Below are 17,509 nucleotides of genomic sequence, written 5' to 3' on the forward strand. Positions count from 1 at the left end.
TTTCTAGAAATTTGGGTGACAATCACTGCTTTCCTCTGGAAAAGGACTCGGAGCATTTTGTTGGTGTCTTTTTCTGAATCACTGTCAGGAGATGCCTTTTGATCTTTGCTGACTGTTTAGAGAATCTCAGGTGAGCAAATTCCTGAACAGCCAGCTGCATCAGATGCTCCAGCTGGGCACGATGACTCACTCCATGGATAGTGACCTAGTTTGAGTTGTCTGCAGGGGAAGGTGTGTGAGAGATTCAGGGGGTGTTGTAAGGATAACAACAGCCATGGAGCTGGGTGCGTCAGGGAAATTCCACTGAATCTGTGTGGTATTTTTATAGGAAAGACCTCTGGTACAGCAGGATGGAAAGGAGCTCATGAGGAGCTAAGCTTTCCTGAACCTGTACACAACTGACTTGACCTTCCCACTGGATGTACTGAGTGGATGGTTCTTAACGATGTGCAACAAGTACACAAACATGAAAATATATAAAAGGTTTCTCACTGGGGTGGGTGCATGAAATCTGTGCAGGATTTCACCTTAAAGGCAAATTTCCTGGAGCTACTGAGCAAAGGCTGCAGATGTAGCAAAAAGACAGAAATCAAGCAGAAATGATTACCGTCCTGAAAGGAATACCACCCCATCTCATTTGCTGAGTTAAAAAGTTTCAGCTTCTTTCTTAATTCACAGAACTAATATTGAGGAATTCTTAGAAATCATATGGGCAAGAAGGTGCCTTTCCAAATATTTCTTGTATTTATCTGTAAAGATGTGGTAGAAGTGGTAGAAGGATGTTTGGCAGGATGGGAGAGCAGTACAGCTATGCTTCATGTGGATATGGGAAAACAAAATTTAATAAATAACATTTTTTGTTCATTGCTAGAAATTCTATTTTATTTTAAAATCTAGTCTACATTCCATCATGTAAATTTACCAACCTGCTCTCATGGTCGTTTTTCCAAAGTTAACCTAGATTTTTCAGTTAAAAAATATTTTCAAGTAAAGCAGCATATGTCTAAGAAATGAAAAGACAGTTAAATTGCCTCTATATTCCACAGTTTAATTAGTGAAAATAGTGTATGTTTTATGCAGAGCAAGGAGATATGTTGGCTTTTGTGACTCTTAGTGGGATGCAAGATTTGACAGCTTGAATGTAGGTTACAGAGATTCAGTTCATTAGTGATACTAAGAAAGCAATTACCGTTTCTGGGAGACAGGTAAAGTTTCCAGTGACAGATTTTTAGTTTGTTGGCATTTATTGCTCTGGGTATGTGAAAGACTCTTTCCTGTCTGTCTGTCTATCTATCTATCTATCTATCTATCTATCTATCTATCTATCTATCTATCTATCTATCTATCATCTTCAGGGAGAGATAAAGGCACAAACTGATGACCAGAAGTAGTAAATAACTGCTTTGGTTCTCTTCATTATGGTCACTTGTGACTGTTAAATTCTTAGTGTGACAGTCGTTATTCAAGGACTAAATCTGAATCCTAATCTTTCTCCAACTTCCCCATTACAGAGTACACTAAGATTTTTTTTTTCCTCTTCTACATTAGTTTTTAATGTGATTGATAGGAATTTAACTTTCTTATGCCTCAATAGAAAAAGAGGTTTCCTAGTTGATCTTTTTGGCCCTGATGAGAGGCAGGACATTGTTCACAAACACTCCCCTCAGCCCCTGAAATCTTGCTGAAAGCCCCTTCACAGCACTTCTCATGAAGGGCTCTGCCCTGGATGTATTTGTGGTAGAGTCCATCCGTTCTTAGCAGATCATCTCTCCACATAGAAGCAACATGAAAACTGAGCATCTCTTATACAGACAGTTGACTTTGGCAATCTATAGAAAGGAAATCAAATTTTATAGCCAGTTTGGATAGCTTGAAGAGAACAGGCATCCTGGTTATTTTTCCACTGAGTTTAACAGGTGACCTACATTTTTGAAGGTACCCACTAAGTTACAATTTTTATACTTTTGCAAAAGCCTTGTTTTCAAAAATTGCTGATCCATGCTTGCTTGAGGAGTCAGGCTTACTGAAGGCATTTTAGGCACCAAAAAGCGTTTGTAGCCTGAGAACATCCCAATTATTGAGATAATAATGTGTTTGGGTTTTGATAGATAAAACTACTTCACCAGACAGTGTAAAACACTAACAATGCTTTAAAAATATAATTGGTTTAAGACTAAATTCTAACATAATGATGAAATCAACTATCCTTCATTACAAGAATATGAATTTTAATTTCTGTTGCTAATCATACTGAAATCAATCTTGGGTCAGTGGAAAGTCATTAGGTTTCCATTTAGATGTCGCCTTAACGAGTTTTACAGTACTGCAACTTTATACTATTCTTAACTCTCTGAATTAAAAGAAGGCATAAATCAAGCCTGAATGGGCCCTAAATACACACTAAAAATAGTCTGGGATGCATCTGACCTTTTCACAGTGGGTGGAAATCTGCCTGCTGCCAGCTGTTTATTTAAGCTAGTGATACTGGTTTTCTAGCAAATGCTACCAGTGATGGTAGGAAGGGAGAGCTGGCAGGAGTTCAGCCCTAAAGTATTAAACTGTCATGTGACAGCACACAGAAAAATAAATGGCAGCACCTTTCAATGATGAAAATTTTGATCACCGAAGAAAATTACAATGTTTCCTCTTGCTTTCTGTTCAGGTGCATGTGCCAAATCTGGGTTGTTTTGCAAAAGCCACTGGGTGAGCCCTTCCCCTTGCACTGAACTGAGTTACCCAGAGCCAAATGGGAGAAACCTCCTATCCCTCCACCCAGTATTTGTAGGAGAGCTGGGATGTGATGATTTTAGGCCTTTCAATCGTATAACCTATTCTATATTTGCAGGAAACCTTATTGTTTTGGCCTATATTTGAAGGCCTGACCCATTTCCCAGTAGAATCAATGGAATTTTCTGCGGGCTTTAGTAAAAGCCAGATTGATTTTTAAAATGTAATAAAGAAATATGCTGCTTCATTAACTGAGTGTTCCATTTTAAAAATAGAAGTGATATTTTCCCCCCTGTATAGCAGACAATACCATTAAATGATGTTGATGAAATGATGAGAGTAAAACTTACATGAAAATGAGATGAACTGCCTTTGACATTTTCCACAGTGCCTTACAGTTTTGAAATTTTATTTGCTCATGAATAATGACATCCAAGCCTGACTGTATAAACTTTTAAATATAAAAGCATCATAGCAAGTTTTCTGGAACTCCATATGTGCCTGCAGATAAGGATGTTAGTGAGCACTGTGTAGTTTGAAATCATAAATGGGACGAAATTAATTTTAGGATTAAGCTTCTCCCATGGAGCAAGTTCTGTGCTTCACAGAGCCTCACTTTAGCCCTTTTGAGGTCTTTGATAGTGTTCAGTGTAGGTAGTTCCCATCACAAATATATATTGCACATATTGTATGTTGGATATTGTATCCATGTGCATTAGAGAAAATATCATGCAGACACACAAGATATCAACCCTGTTGTAATCAGGAGCATCTGTACAACTATCCATGGAAAAAACTTTGCATCTTCAAAAAATGTGCTAAATTAATGTAATGAGCATTAATATGATATAGTTTATCACTACCTCACGTTTACATGAGCAAACTGAAATTGCTGAAATGAAGAACTAAGAATCAAGTTGACTTCGGTTTGCTGGAAATGGGGCTGATCTGTGGCCGTGTTTGCTGAAGTTGAGTAAATACTTTGTGTCTAAGAATTGACTTCAGAGTAAACAAAATGTTTGTTCCTTCTGGAAAACTTTGTTGGCCTAAGGTATGTTTCACCTTATTTCAACTCCGGCTCAAAATAATCTTGCATGCCTGTTGTTGTTCTTGGAAGCTAATAGGGAGGAACATATGCTAAGCATTGGTAATGTCAGTTAAGCCCTTAATTAGTGATGAACGAACCTCAGTTTTTCCCTGTGGTTCAATTCGGATGCTGCTCAAAAGCTGAGCAGTTCTCCAGGTTTAGCCAAGTTTTTTAAACATCTCAAGTTGTGCAAATCTGGTTCTGTTACTCTGGTAAACTTAAGATCTCTCTGGCATTTTTAGATTGGGAACAAGCTGTAATATCCTCAACCCTTTCCTGGCAGTGTTTTGGCACTTTGGGATGAGGGTGAGGAAGGTATAAACAGGTGTTCAAAAGACAAAAACATGTTTGTATCAGGGATGACACACACTCTTCTCAATTCAGGAAAATCTTAACTCAAGTTTAGAGAGTGCTCCAGCAAAGCTTTGGGGGCAAGTAGATAAGGGTTTGCCTGAGCTTGTGTGTCCCCAAGAAGGGGATTTGGGCAGTAGGACCTGCACTGGGAACACCTGGGCAGGTTGCACCTGCTCTGGAGCAAAGGAGTAGTGATGAGATTTCCAATGAGAAGACATCTGCTCATTACTTGTCTTAGTAAGCACAGAGTAGTCATTCAGGGCAGGGTACAGTGGGTATCCAAGTGTCTCCAGAAAGGGGAACAAAGGCCCATTTTTCATTTTTGTCTCTGCTCTGTCACCTAATTAAACATGGTGCCACAAATGGCACTTATGGGCAGTGGAATTACCTCATCTCCATGTCTGGAAGAGGAGGAGTGAAAATGCAGCTTCACAGAGCTGGGATGTCCAAGGAGTTACAAAACTGCAGTTATAGCCTTGGTTTACTAAATACCGCCAAAGTACTTCAGCTTTGTTTCAGAGCTTTTCTGTGCTTTGTTTTTAGCAGAATGTTTTTAAAGTGGGACAAAAGCCGTAGGTTTGGACCGAGATGAGCGGAGCTCCCAGCGGATGACTAGGCCCCTTTCCATGTTACCTTGGCTGGCCTCTGCTGCAATGTTTTCTTGACATCCTCTTATAGGCACAGAATTAAAGGTTATTTCCATTCCTGCTTCTTATCACTTTGATCTTTTGCCAGCTCTTAACATCTCCAGCAGATTTGCTCTGGATCTGTAATTCCCAGACCTACCCTCTGCCTGCGACATTCTCTGACATTTCCATTTCTGCACCACCCCTTAGTTTCTTTCTCCCGTTTATTCTTTAAGATTTTTTTTTATTTTATTTTTCTCCTCAGTGGAATGGCTATATGAAATTACTGATATTTGCATGCAGTTGCTACCAAATTCATAAATCCCACCCCATGAATCCCAAAGCCATCAGACTGCTCAAAATAATTTGCAATTTCTGGCTCCTTAGGGAAAAAAAAAAAATAAAAAAATTGCTGTTTAATTCTTTTCACAATATATTGTCCAGGTGGCTTTCTGCTGTGGTTTAACTGGTTATTAGCTCCAGGATCTTTTCTGAAATTAGAGAGAGTCAGACCAAGGACTGGCAAAGATTAAGGCCAGTCATGACGATATGACTTCTTTCAGTCTCTCTCTGGGGGAAATAAAACCAAAACAACAAAAAATGATGTTTGGGGTGGGAGTGGAGGGAGAATAAGCAAAGGAATAAATGAGAGAAATTTTTTAAAAAGGCAGAAAAAAAGAAATTGCTCTCTTATTTTTAAATTACTGCGGATCTGTTTCTCAGTTAAATCTATTTTCCATGGATTAAACAAAAGAATGGAGTGTGTCTGAACCTGTTGTAGCATAAAACAATATCTTTGTCTAATGATCTTCAGCCATGACCAGGAGGTAGGAGTCCCCCACTATTCATTATCCCGCTGCTCCATCCTGCGTGTTCTCAGGCCAGTCATTAATGGCATTTATCACTCTTCCTCCCCTGCATAATATCCCTCACAGTGAGCTGAGTCTGATAAATTATATTTGAAGAAGACAGCACCCAAAGTGAATCAATTTACAGCTTTTACCCTCTGGTGTACAAAATACAACCCAATGTTGTAACTGAGTCTTTGAAGGAGATCCAGACAGACAGTGGGATCAGAAATTAGTGAAGTGAAAGGAGTTTTATATTCATTTCTGTGGGGAAAACAGAGGCTAAACTTCTGATGATGTTGAATTTTCTTATGCCTTTGGTCCGAGTATACCTGAACAGAATAAGAGTTGGAAGATTTGCTGTTATTATAGGTGCAGAATATCTGGTGGGCACCTCCAGAGAGCAAAGGGATGCAGGTGGGATGTCGTGGTGGCACTGGGCTAGGATGTCTGCTCTCCATCAGTCATCTCCCTTCCCAGAGCTGCATTTTGCCTCTCAGAATCACGGTGTAACAATAGAAGTCTCTTTTGTAAGTGTTTCGAGAACTGTAGATAAAAAAGTCGGCTGCTGCTCCTGGTGCTGCTGCTGCAGATGCAGTTGTTAAATCCACCTGGAAGCTCAGGCAGAACATTTCTGATTCCTTAAAAACCCGCCCTGATCCGGTACCGTTCACTCAGAGCACCTCTGTGCAGGGTGGGATGGGCTGTCCCCTGCTCTCAGGGTAGCATCCCAGGCCCTCAGAGATCACCATTCTGGTTTTGGGGACTGCTCCCCACCAAGACTTTTCTTTCACCCAGCATGACAACATGGCAGGGACAGCTGAGCTGCAGCTCAGTTGATTTAGGAGTGAGATTCAAGACTGGCTGTCTAGACATTCTCTGCAGTGGATTTTCAGCTTCAGACTTAATGTTCCTTTTTTCCAAAGTCATTCAAATCGACTGACCTTTGGGGTCTGCTAAAAGAAAAGCAATCTATCACTTCAAGATGTTGTAGTGATATTTCTTTTGTGTATTTGTAATAAGCGGCTTTAGCCTTCTTTTGTGTCTTGTTTATCCTTATCTCAATTTATTCTCTTAAATGTATGCTATGTCCTACTGTAAAGGCAGCGTTAAAGATATTTTTGAATATTATTATGAACATAAAATCCAGTTGCTTTTGGAATGCTCTAACTGCTACATGAGTACTCACGTTTTAGAAGAATTTATCCCTTGTTTGTATAGCAGACTAAAGAAAAGTTTGTGGGCACATAGGTTTGGATTCAGGTATCTGACGTGGGAAATGGTGCAGAACATGAATTGCTGTTGGTCATTGGGTAAATGCAGGTTTTGTTGAAATGCTCATTAAACAGAGACTGAGGTCTTCCATGGCTCTGCTTGCTGACGAGTCGGTCTCACTGCCTGGATTTGGCAGAACGAACCTGTGGCTTTATGAAACATGTTTTAATGGAAATGTCCCATAGCAGAGATTAACAAACTTTCTTGCAGACAGTTTTGCTTTATGGTGCTGGCTCTGTGTGTGCCTCTCCCAGGGCTCGTTACCCTCACTGCAGAATACATCTCTGCTTCTGCACTTAACTGGGGGCCATTCCTACACTAAATAAAACAAATTTTTATGTTATTACTGGGTAAATTTTTAGTTAATATATGGGTTTGAGATAGCACAGGATATATTCGTGGTTTTAAATAGTGTCTGAATAGCCATGCAGACAGCATCTTTCTACATTATAAGTTTGATAAGTTTAACCTTTGTTTTCCTTAACACCAATTTATCTGCCTTCAGGTACTCCTAACCTTGATAGAAAAGAATCAGAGTAATTTTTAATTGGTAATAGCATATTGCCAAAAATGAGTATGTATATTGAAATTATAATTGAGAGTAACCTAAAATGATGATACATTTTAGATGATGAAATTATCCCTAAATTAGGAGTAACAAAAAAGAGATATATCCAACATTGAGATTTCAGCCAAAGAAATCTGACAAGACCCAAAAAATATAAAGGAAGAATGATTTTTTTTTTCTTTAACTTAAAATTTTATGTTAAAAAATAAATTTGCATCTATGTTCTCAGGGCAGGATGCTATTCTTAGTGATTAAGTTGTGTAACTTCAGGCAGGATATACTATATTCTTCACAAGAACATGGCTGGAGCTATCTGAAACATCTCCCAGACTGTGCAGGTACTCACTGAACACACAAAGCAAACCACAATACTACTAACTTCATTCTCCCTTTGCCAAGCCTGGGAAAGTTTCTTACAATTTGGTTGTGTTGGGCATAAAGCATCCATACTGTCTGGGTTTAAGAATTTTGCTGAAAACTCCTTGGAACGGGTTAAAGAAGAAAGAAACTTCACTTGTTCAATTTACTGACTTGCATTCCAGGATTCTGAATGTTCCTCCAGCTTCCAGCGATTAAATAGCAGTGCTGGTGTCTGGACAGGCCCAAGGGACCTGGCTGTGCTTTTATGGGCACAGACTTCTCTCCTACAATGTGCTCTGATAAATAGCCATTGTGTTGCCTGCTATTTTCCCATTACCAGGAGTTCCACAAGAGCATCACTCTGTGGTGAGCTGGGATGAAGCTTTGAAACAATCTGCTCAGAGAGATTTGAAATGGTATTTAAAATGTAGTGGGACAATGATTGTGAGCCCTCTCCTTCTTCCTAGCAAGTTAGAAGTGAAAACTGTGGTTGGGATTTTGGGCTGACTTCTCTTTTGATTTTGAGACTAGTGAAGCTGCATGTTGGTTGAGCTAATGATATCTCCAAGGGTACTAACAAAACACTGCTCTGGTGGTCTTGGAAAGCAAAAATACAGGATAAATACCTCACAGTCCTCTCAGTGACAGGATTATCTCTGGCACAGATGATGTCTGCTTAGTAATGCTTATGTTCTTAGTTACATTTTGGTTATCTTGCAAAGATTAGGATGAAACTGTGGTGCTCTTAGTTCGTGGGAAAATCTCTCATTATTATCTGGAGTTGAAAATTTGCTTTCACATTTTGGAGTGGAGGTTTGAACCACCACTAAACTGTCTGCTGCAAGATGGGACCTTCATAAGGGGAAGGAAGAAAAACATGAAATGCTTTATAGGAAAGGCTGAGCAGCCCAATAGCATCTGTGGTGTTGTTCCCAAATGCTTTTCTACTCCAGAAAATGTATTTAATATATGGCAGCACAAATATAATCTGTTGCACCTTTCTTTTTCTGTGTGTGCCATTTTATCCTGCACATTAAGTATCTCACCAGAATCTCAGTCTGTTTAATGTTCAGGATACTAGAAGATGACTTAGACCTCTACATTAAGGATAGGCTGTTCCTCTCTGCAAACATTTTGAGTTATATCTTTATTAACTAGTAAAATAAAAGGCTGGATAGCAGAATTGTGGAGATTTTCCACCGATGCACAAGTTCCAGTGTGCCTGCAGCTCACGCTGCGTGATAGTTGAAATGGCTTTGGCACATTTTTCTGTCTCTCTTGCTCAGCTGAGCACATACCCACTTCTCAGAACTATTGACAAGGTTACTTCAATTCACCCACATATTTGGATTAGTTTTTCGCTGGTCTCCATGGTAAATAACAGAACTAAGGGCCTTGGCTGAATGGAAGCTGGAAGAACAATGTAAGAACATCTGTGCTGCTTGCACACGTTATTTGAAAATCTCTTCTGTCTACGTATCAAAAATTTGTGACAGCTGTGAAGGTCCTACAATTCCTTCAGTGCAACTGAAAGATGAAAAATCTAAAAAAGTCTGGAATTGTATTTAAAGCAGTCACATCCAAGACGCTTTCTGAAGGCAGCTGCTGGGGAATGAATTTAAATGCTTTTTGTGATATTTGATGGAACAGAAGTAGAAAAAGGTTAGGCTGGGGTTTTGAGAAATTAAATACTGCTCTTGCTTTTCATGGGTTATTATCCCAACATCCCAACATGCCTGTCCCTGGAAAGATGCTTGAAACACTGTGCTGGGAAGAGGAGCCTGCAAGATAGAGGAGGGAAGAAATCCATGAGGGTGTGTGGAAGTCACTGTGGGATATTGCAGTCACCCCGACAGTTTGGAGAATCACCTCTGTACCCTGAAGAGTCAGAAATACCATGGAGAACAGCTGCTAAACCCTGTGCCTGTTGCCAGCTGGACAGGTCTCCTCTCATGGGGTGAGGCAGGGCAGGCTCTCTTGGGGACGTGTGAACCCTACAGGGAGGCGCAAAGATCTGTTTGCTCTGTGCTCTTTGCTGTGGAGGAGCCTCAGGAGGGTCACCGGGCTGGGTTTAGGAGGTGTCAGGTCCAGTGGACAGCATCTTGCTAAAGCTGATCACCTGAACCACGCCTTGTGCACTTTCCTTGTTTCTAGTGTGGAAACCAGGTGAGATAAACACTTATGGAATGTGACTACTTGGGTGTGCCACAATGGTGTGTGAATGTTCCATAGTCAGAAATATGCAATAAAACCTGCAATTTCATTTATGCATTTATTTATTTTTAATGTATGGGAAATAAACTCACTGGAAAATGTGGTTTAGATCACCAGTAATGCCCATTAATGGAGGGAGCAGGATGAGAAGGGTAATCCTCAAGCTTGTCTGAAGGTTGAATGAGGCAGTGGGGGTTCCTGGGACGTGCTTGGAAGGGTGCTCAGTGTCCTGCTTAATTTATTGCAGCCCTAAATCTGAGCAAGGACAAGGCTGAGGACACATCCACAGGGCCTGTGGGAGGTCTGGAAAGGCTGGTTCTTCTCTTTTGGGTGCTCTGTGTTGCTCTTTCAAAGTAGAAAACTCTTCTGACCCAGGCTTGGAGGCACAAAAGCTCTTAGGTGGGATCATCTCCTCCTGTTCCCATCTCCCTGTTCTGCTGAAAGGCCAGCTGATTATAGTGAAATTTGCTGTTATTTGATATACAGAATTTTCTAACAAAATCGAAAGAAAGATGTGATGAAAGGTTTATATGTAAGTAATTATAATGCTGCAGTATTCAGTACAGGCAGAAATTAATATATGAGGTGAAAATGTCAAAATAAAAGGTCAGGAAACTGAATTACAGAGAAAGTTGAGCATTAGCTAAGAGGCAGTGTTTGTTGGCAGAAGTTCCCTCCAGTATAAAAAAGGTTAGGAAGGAGGCTTATGAAGACTGAATATTTCACACACAATTAAAATTCTGTATCAGTTATCTTGAAGAGTCATGTAGCATAGTTAAACTAGGACAATTAATATAATGAAAAATTCATGTTTATAGCTTCTGGCTTTTGCCTGGGGATATTTCATAAACCAAAAATGACCCTTTCCCTTAGAGGTGATTCCAAGAACTTGACACGACATAGGTGGGACAAGGGAAATATAGTCAAAGAAAACAGATTTCTTAAAATAATAGCAACCAATTATAAACACCAATGAGAAACATTTAATAATTTTTTTTTTTATAATAAACTGAGCTATCCCTTTATAGAAGCAGGGCAGCCATGCAGCATTAAACTATGATTTACTAGGGCTGCAAGTGGTGGAATCACCGTTTTTATTTTAGCAATGATAATAAATTTTTTAGGAGGATGCTACAAAAAAAAGTGTTGGAGGAAATGCATGATGATCGATTTCTCAGAATTAAACTGCACAGACATATTGAATCAATGAGTTCTTTGTTCTTAAGGCTTCACCTACTCTGCTGAAATTAGAGATTTATGTTGTCAAAAAAATTGTAATAACTATAAAATGCTACACTGATGTCTGTTAAAGTTAATCCACTTGCTTCCAATATGAAACTGATTGGTTTTTTGTTTTCCTAAATTGCCTTGTAGATTTAGTCGTCTGAATAGCTGGTTTTCCTTCCAGCAGAGATTTGCTATTAAAGCTGTTGTCCTACTGAATGTAGATTTCAAGGATTATTCGTTCATTTACTTAATGTATTGTCCCAAATTACTTATGCAAAGTAATGCAATTTAATGGTGGAGTTATTGATTAATTTTGCTTTTTAAAATGTACTTTAAGAGGACAGATTAAGTGAATCTTAACAAATCTCCAGTTAAGTACTAAAGGGATCTCTACTTTGTCAAGTTTCTCTAGGCAGGGTGCTCTAGACCTTGCATAACCTGGCACAGATCGATGGCATCTGGCGATGTGCTGACTCCTGGGGACACTGCACTAGCAAAGTACCTGTGTGCGGTGTTCTGCTGCGAGCCTGAAAGTGACTCTTCTCCTCAGCTGCACAGAGACCTCCTGCACACAGTATTCACTTTTGTCCATCTTTATTGATAGCTGCACTCGAGTCTTCATTAATTTTTAACAGAGACGCGCTGTATGCAATGCAAGAAAATGATGTCTCCCATGATGCCAGACGATCCCGTCAGGTCTGCTGGCTGCAGTGAGTCTGCATCCTGTCCCTGTACTGGAAACTCAGCCCACAAACCACGGGTGTCAATAGTGAGTCTTGTCTGTGGTTTCACACCAGTTGCACATACAAGGTCCAAATCCGAAATGGATGTACCCGTGTATTTCCTGTGGTACAAGTCATTTATCTCATACAGAGTTTTCTGTTCTCTAGAGCACCGTGAATGACTGTAACTCTCCTCCTCTTAGATCCTTTGCTCCGTATCTCCTGGTTTTTTCATCTGTTTTAAGAAGGCAAAGTTTGTCAATGTGTGTAACTTCCTCCCATTTTTCCATTATTTGCGTCATCGCCTTTCCCAACATCCTCACCCTCTACCTCATATCAGTGTCCTCAGCCAATTGACCAACAGCAGCAGGTGTAGGAGGAGGTAGTTCCTTGAGTTATTAAAACATTGGTTTTAATTAAAAGGTTGTTGGGAGATGGTTGTTTTTTTGTTTGTTTGTTTGGTTTGGTTTTTTTTTGGGGGAGGGGGTTGGTTTTTTTTTGATTTTTTTTTAATATTCAGCTCCTACTGTAAAATCCCAGCTGTGTTTTTGTGTGCCTGACATAATCTGGTCTAGGTTGCAATGGAGGAATTTTTGATGGCACGGTGCAGCTGTGGGTGTACTTCTCTTCTGAAAGATGACTTTGCAGAGATGACATTGTGAACTTCCATATGCATTGCTGTGAAATGCTGCCAGATTTCATTGTACTGTTGGAAACAGAGCATTTCTTTGAGTGCTGACCTATGGGAAGTGAAACTTGGGTCACAAAATCAAGGTGATTTCTCTCCTCCTCCTCTCATCAGCAACTATGGCCTTGTACGCAGAATTTGTGTAACCTTGTTACGTCAGTCCAGATGCAACCCAGGTCATTTTTCCCCATGTATCTTGATTCTGGAGTAAAATAAAACCCCAATTAATTATGAAGAGAAATGGGTCAGCTACAAAATACATCTAGAAACAAATGCATGATACCTTAAAATATCTTTTTAAATCAGGCATGGGATAAGTGTAAACCCTAAATCTCCTTAAACTGATTTTTTTTTTTTTTTTCCTCGATGAGATTAGTAAACCTGTGCCTTACATTACCTTACTCACCTTCTCTGGATGTCATACACTCTGTCACAGGCTCCTGGGGCCCAGGATGCTGCTCCCGTTGTGCTACAGCCCCACTGATGTGACTGTCAGCTGCGGATTTATAGAGTGTGGTTCATTCTCTGACCTTTGGCTGTTCCCAGTGTTATGAAACCTCCATTTCCAGAGCAGTTCACCCTGAAGAGAAGGTGTTAGCTTGGAGTGCCAAGGCTGGCTGTGCTGAGCCCTGCCTGCCCTTGGCTCTATTGCAGAGCTGATTGCAGTTGGTGGCCTCAGGATGCTCCTGCAGATCTAACATTGATTTAAGAGAAGGGAGCAGGTTTGGGAAAGCAGTGGGCTTACTGAGGGTTAGGGTTTTTAAAGGTTTTAATGGAATCTGTAACATCTGCATCTATAAATGCAGCATAAAAAATTAATTATCAAATGATAATGCCTTTGATATGAATCTCTTGGTTAAGAAAGCTGAAGATGATTCCATGTAAATCCTTCTCCTACTTGAATGGTAAGAAAAATCAGTATTTCTGGTCTTTCAACTCTTTTAGCAACTTAGATTATCCTTCTTATGGTAAGACCTGATCTGAACCTGTACATGGATTTTACTCCATGTTCATTACCATGAGGTTTGAAAACTTTATTCTTCAGTAGCTTTAGGGAAGTGCTCAGCATCTCAGATTCTGTGTTTGGGAGAGGCATGATGACCCGTCTAATAACTGATTTCTAGTTGGTTATTTTTGGTGCATTATTTTTCTGCGGATACAGAACTATTCTTGCCTTTTTCATTTTGCTTATCATTATTGCTGTTTAATGATAGATGATTCAAGGGAATATACAAAATGAGGAGATCTTGGAAACCTCCCTTAGGGTGTTGTGGAGAGTGTATGTGGGAATGCACAGTTTAATTAAGACTACCTGGCAGACATTCAGGCAAGGGAAGTCATGTTTAAGTAATTTGCTGGAGTTGTTTGAGGATATAACTGCCACAAGAGATAAAGGCAAGTCAGTGCTTGTGGTATATTTAAATTTTGAAGGCAGTTTCTGCATCCAGAATGAGTGTCCATGCTGTGGCCTGGCAGGAGAGGCTCATGACTGCTAGGACACTGAATTCAGGACCAGGTCCCTTGGGAAGTGGCATTGGAATAACAAGGTTCCTGCTAATCTTCTGTGCTAAATGCCACCTGTGTCTGCTGGAGAAGATGTGTTGGAAGTGATCCATCATGGAGTGGGACAGCTGAGGACGTGGAGGGATATCTCCCTCCATGGATATCTGTGGGAGAAGAGGGTGCCAGTGGAAGCCACGTTCAGGGGAGTCTGGGAGCAAGGGGACCGAGGGATCATGGCACTCTGCCTGCTCCACTCCTAGTGTCTGCTGCCTGTCCCCACCAGGAACTGGGTGTTTGTGTCTCCTCCTGGCCCTGCCTGTGGCTGCCAGAGCACCCTGGGGAAGGGACCTGGTGATCCCACCCCACCTGGGATGTGTGTCCTGGGAGAACAGAGACTTTCCAAACCTCCGCCTGCAGCTGAATGGGGAAGGATGGATGCGTGTGGGAATTATCCCTGCTGTAGGTGGGGATCCTGGCTGTGCATTTTTGGTCTGCTCTGACCTGCAGTGTATAGGTGGCTCTACAGGAGCACCCCTGGATTCCTGAGGCCAGTGGTCATTCCCAGTGACCGACTTCCATGTGTGTAATGCAGCCAGCCAGGAAAATTTCCTATCCCCTGCAAAACAAGGAATGATGCAAACCAACAGTGCTGACACATTCTGGTATACATAAACTTTTATCCAGGTGTTTGTGTTATATATATATGGAGTAGTTTTAATCACACATAACAGGGAATTGTGTAAGAACTGTGCAGGAAGATTAACCTTGATTTAATGGGAACAATTTTTTTATTGCTTTTAAACAAATTGACAGGTAAATGCTGGCTCCTTAGACATGACAGCTCTCATGCTAAGTCTGAATGACAGAAGATTTGAGAGGTTGCAGCATTAAAACATACAGAGAGGCTTTTCACAGCCCTGGACCCAGTTGATGTGATGCTAAGAAGCTCCCACTTTCCCAAATCTCAGCAGGCCTGCAAAGTTAATCATGGTGTTCCTCAGCTTAGAGTTTAAACTTTTAAATCCCAACCCGCCAGCAGTCAGAATGGGCCTCTTGTGCAACTGAATTACATTTAGCATATCGTTTTATTAGATGAGACTTTTCTCAGTCATGTCAGGCATGAAAGACTGAGTATAAATAATGTGTTTAAAAGCTGTATAGAGCTGCTGCCTGTAAAACAATGTGTTGCTCTGAAATTGCTGATTTTGTCTCCTGTTTGTTTTGTTGTGGTAGAAAGACATGCTCTGACAGTTCATACTTTTTTTTTTTTCTTTTGTTCAGATTAGGAAATAGAAAATCCTGGTCTTTTCTCACATTTCCAATTGACATTCTGGAGAGGCATAGTACAGAGATGTGCATGAGTTACTGAGTTTTATTGGGTTTTAGTTATGGCTAATAAAACCCATTTTCTGCACAGTTATTTAATTTGCATCTATAATTGCTACAGTTGTACATAAATTAGACATGCAATTGGAAGCCTAATCCAGCTTGTCTACTCCTTCTGCTACATCCATAATTATGGACCTGTGGTAGCTTCATGTTAAGAGATTTACAGAAGTTTTGGAAAGCATTTGGCTCCAGGGAGAAAATGGCCTGTTGCTATCAGCTGCTTTACATGATGGTTATACAGAATGCCCAGCCTGGGCTGGAAATAGCAGCACTGATGAGGCACGCTCCCTGCCCTGCAGGATTTCCAGTGGGAGCAGATTTGGCAGGAGCTGTAACAGCAGCCACGTGCGTGGTGCCAGGGCAGCAGTTCAAAGCCTGGTGCAAGTGCCCAGCCTGTGTTACCTGCCCTGGTACAAGTTCAGTCCCTGGATGTGTCTTGCCAGCCTCTTTCGCTTCCCTTTCCTCACAAGGTGCCAAGGGGAAGAACTGGGGAGCTCCTGGGGTGTCTACTCTTGCCTTGGCCTCTTGCTTTCCCATGCGTCTGTAAATCTGGGCAAAGTTCAAACGCTGAGAGTTGCTGTTACTTACACGGGCATTATTCCAAGCTAACTTGTGTCAGGAAGGCAGGGGTAGGAGGAAGGCTGTGCTGGTGCCAGCTGAGCTGTGGTGGCCCCATGTACATTAAATGACTCAGTTTGGCCCTTTCAGCCTCGCTTCTTGAAGTTCTTCACCAGTGTTTCCATCAGTGGTCCAGCACTTGAAAGCACATTAAAATGCCTCTTCCCAAAACCCTCTGGCTCCACGGTCATACTCTACAGGTAGCTGCCAAACAAAGCAATCTTCTCTCCAAACCTAAACAGCCCTTCTTCCCTCTCATACATGCTTTTTGGCACGAACCTTTCCTTGCTCAGATTGTTATCTACAGAACCTGCTGGAAATTTGCCATGACTTGTCTTTGGGGAAGGGGTTTGGTTTTCTTGAGATTATTCTGAGTTGCAAAGAGAGAGAAGGTGGAAACATGTCCCTGTTGAAATTAAGGTGCTGATACCAGCGGGGCAGGATGTTGCTCACAGGCCCCTGGGCATGTTTTGGCCTTGCTTACATTGATAGCTAGAAGTGATGTCTGGATTGAGCTAGATCCAGGCACGGAAGGCTGGGAAACAAAGAGACAGGAGCTGCTTTTGCAGGTTTTCACCCTCTGTTTTCCCTGACTAATGGCAACTAATGTCTGCAAGAGGAGCTGGTTTCCCTGGGTGAATTCGGGACGTATGGGCCAGACCACATGCTGTACTCTATAGGTTTTGGGTTTTTAAAAATCTTTTCACAAGGAAGTTCAATCGGTTGCTTTAGTTTCTCTGTTGTGAGACTTCAAATGGATCTGAAATTTGTGACGTTAGGATATAATCCTGGTAGGTTAATGCTTCAAACAATTTGTTCTTTGCTGACTTTCCTTGTACTTTAGGTGATCCAAATACTGGTGTTCTCTTTTGTCTCCCACAGCCTTGCTTGGCTTTCCAGATTATTTTTTAAACCATCATTTTAGTGGAATTGTCCAAGAATATTTATTTCCCCCAAACATAAAAACCTCACTGCGGAGCTGACCTTTGGTCAGAAGAGACAGCTAAAACCCATGCAATGGGCAGTGGCTGCTGCACTAATTTCATAGCACAGTTTGACACTCTCACTTTGTAAGGGAAAAAAAAATAAAAAACCTATAAAGGTTTTTCCCTTCACAAGCTGCTTTGTTTCCCCTCTTTTCATATAGTAATTTTTTTCCTTTGCAGTTGGGTTTGTTTGGTGTGGGTTTGCCCCCTCTCCCCTCCCTCCACAAGCTGGTAGGTCAGAATTGGTGTTTTCTGATTTTTAGCCAGGCTAAGATCCATTGCTAAAGTCAGAGAACAATCTCCCATTCAAATGGTCA

The 17,509-nt window shown here is 41.0% G+C and overlaps 1 protein-coding gene across 2 annotated transcripts in view; it reads left to right on the top strand.

Moving 5' to 3' along the window:
- Nucleotides 1-17,509, top strand: part of ADAMTS2 (ADAM metallopeptidase with thrombospondin type 1 motif 2) — a 174,610-nt gene that overhangs the window by 84,415 nt on the left and 72,686 nt on the right. The window contains exon 1 of one of the 2 annotated variants that reach the window (XM_040078472.1): nucleotides 13,464-13,601. The exons of the other annotated variant lie outside the window; for it this stretch is intronic. Within the exon in view, the coding sequence (XP_039934406.1) occupies nucleotides 13,568-13,601 (34 nt within the window). The 5' untranslated portion in view covers nucleotides 13,464-13,567. Of the gene's footprint in view, nucleotides 1-13,463; nucleotides 13,602-17,509 lie in introns of those variants that run through there. 2 annotated transcript variants of the gene reach the window in all.

Source organism: Hirundo rustica, chromosome 14 (genome assembly GCF_015227805.2).
Source record: "Hirundo rustica isolate bHirRus1 chromosome 14, bHirRus1.pri.v3, whole genome shotgun sequence".
NCBI lineage: Eukaryota > Metazoa > Chordata > Aves > Passeriformes > Hirundinidae > Hirundo > Hirundo rustica.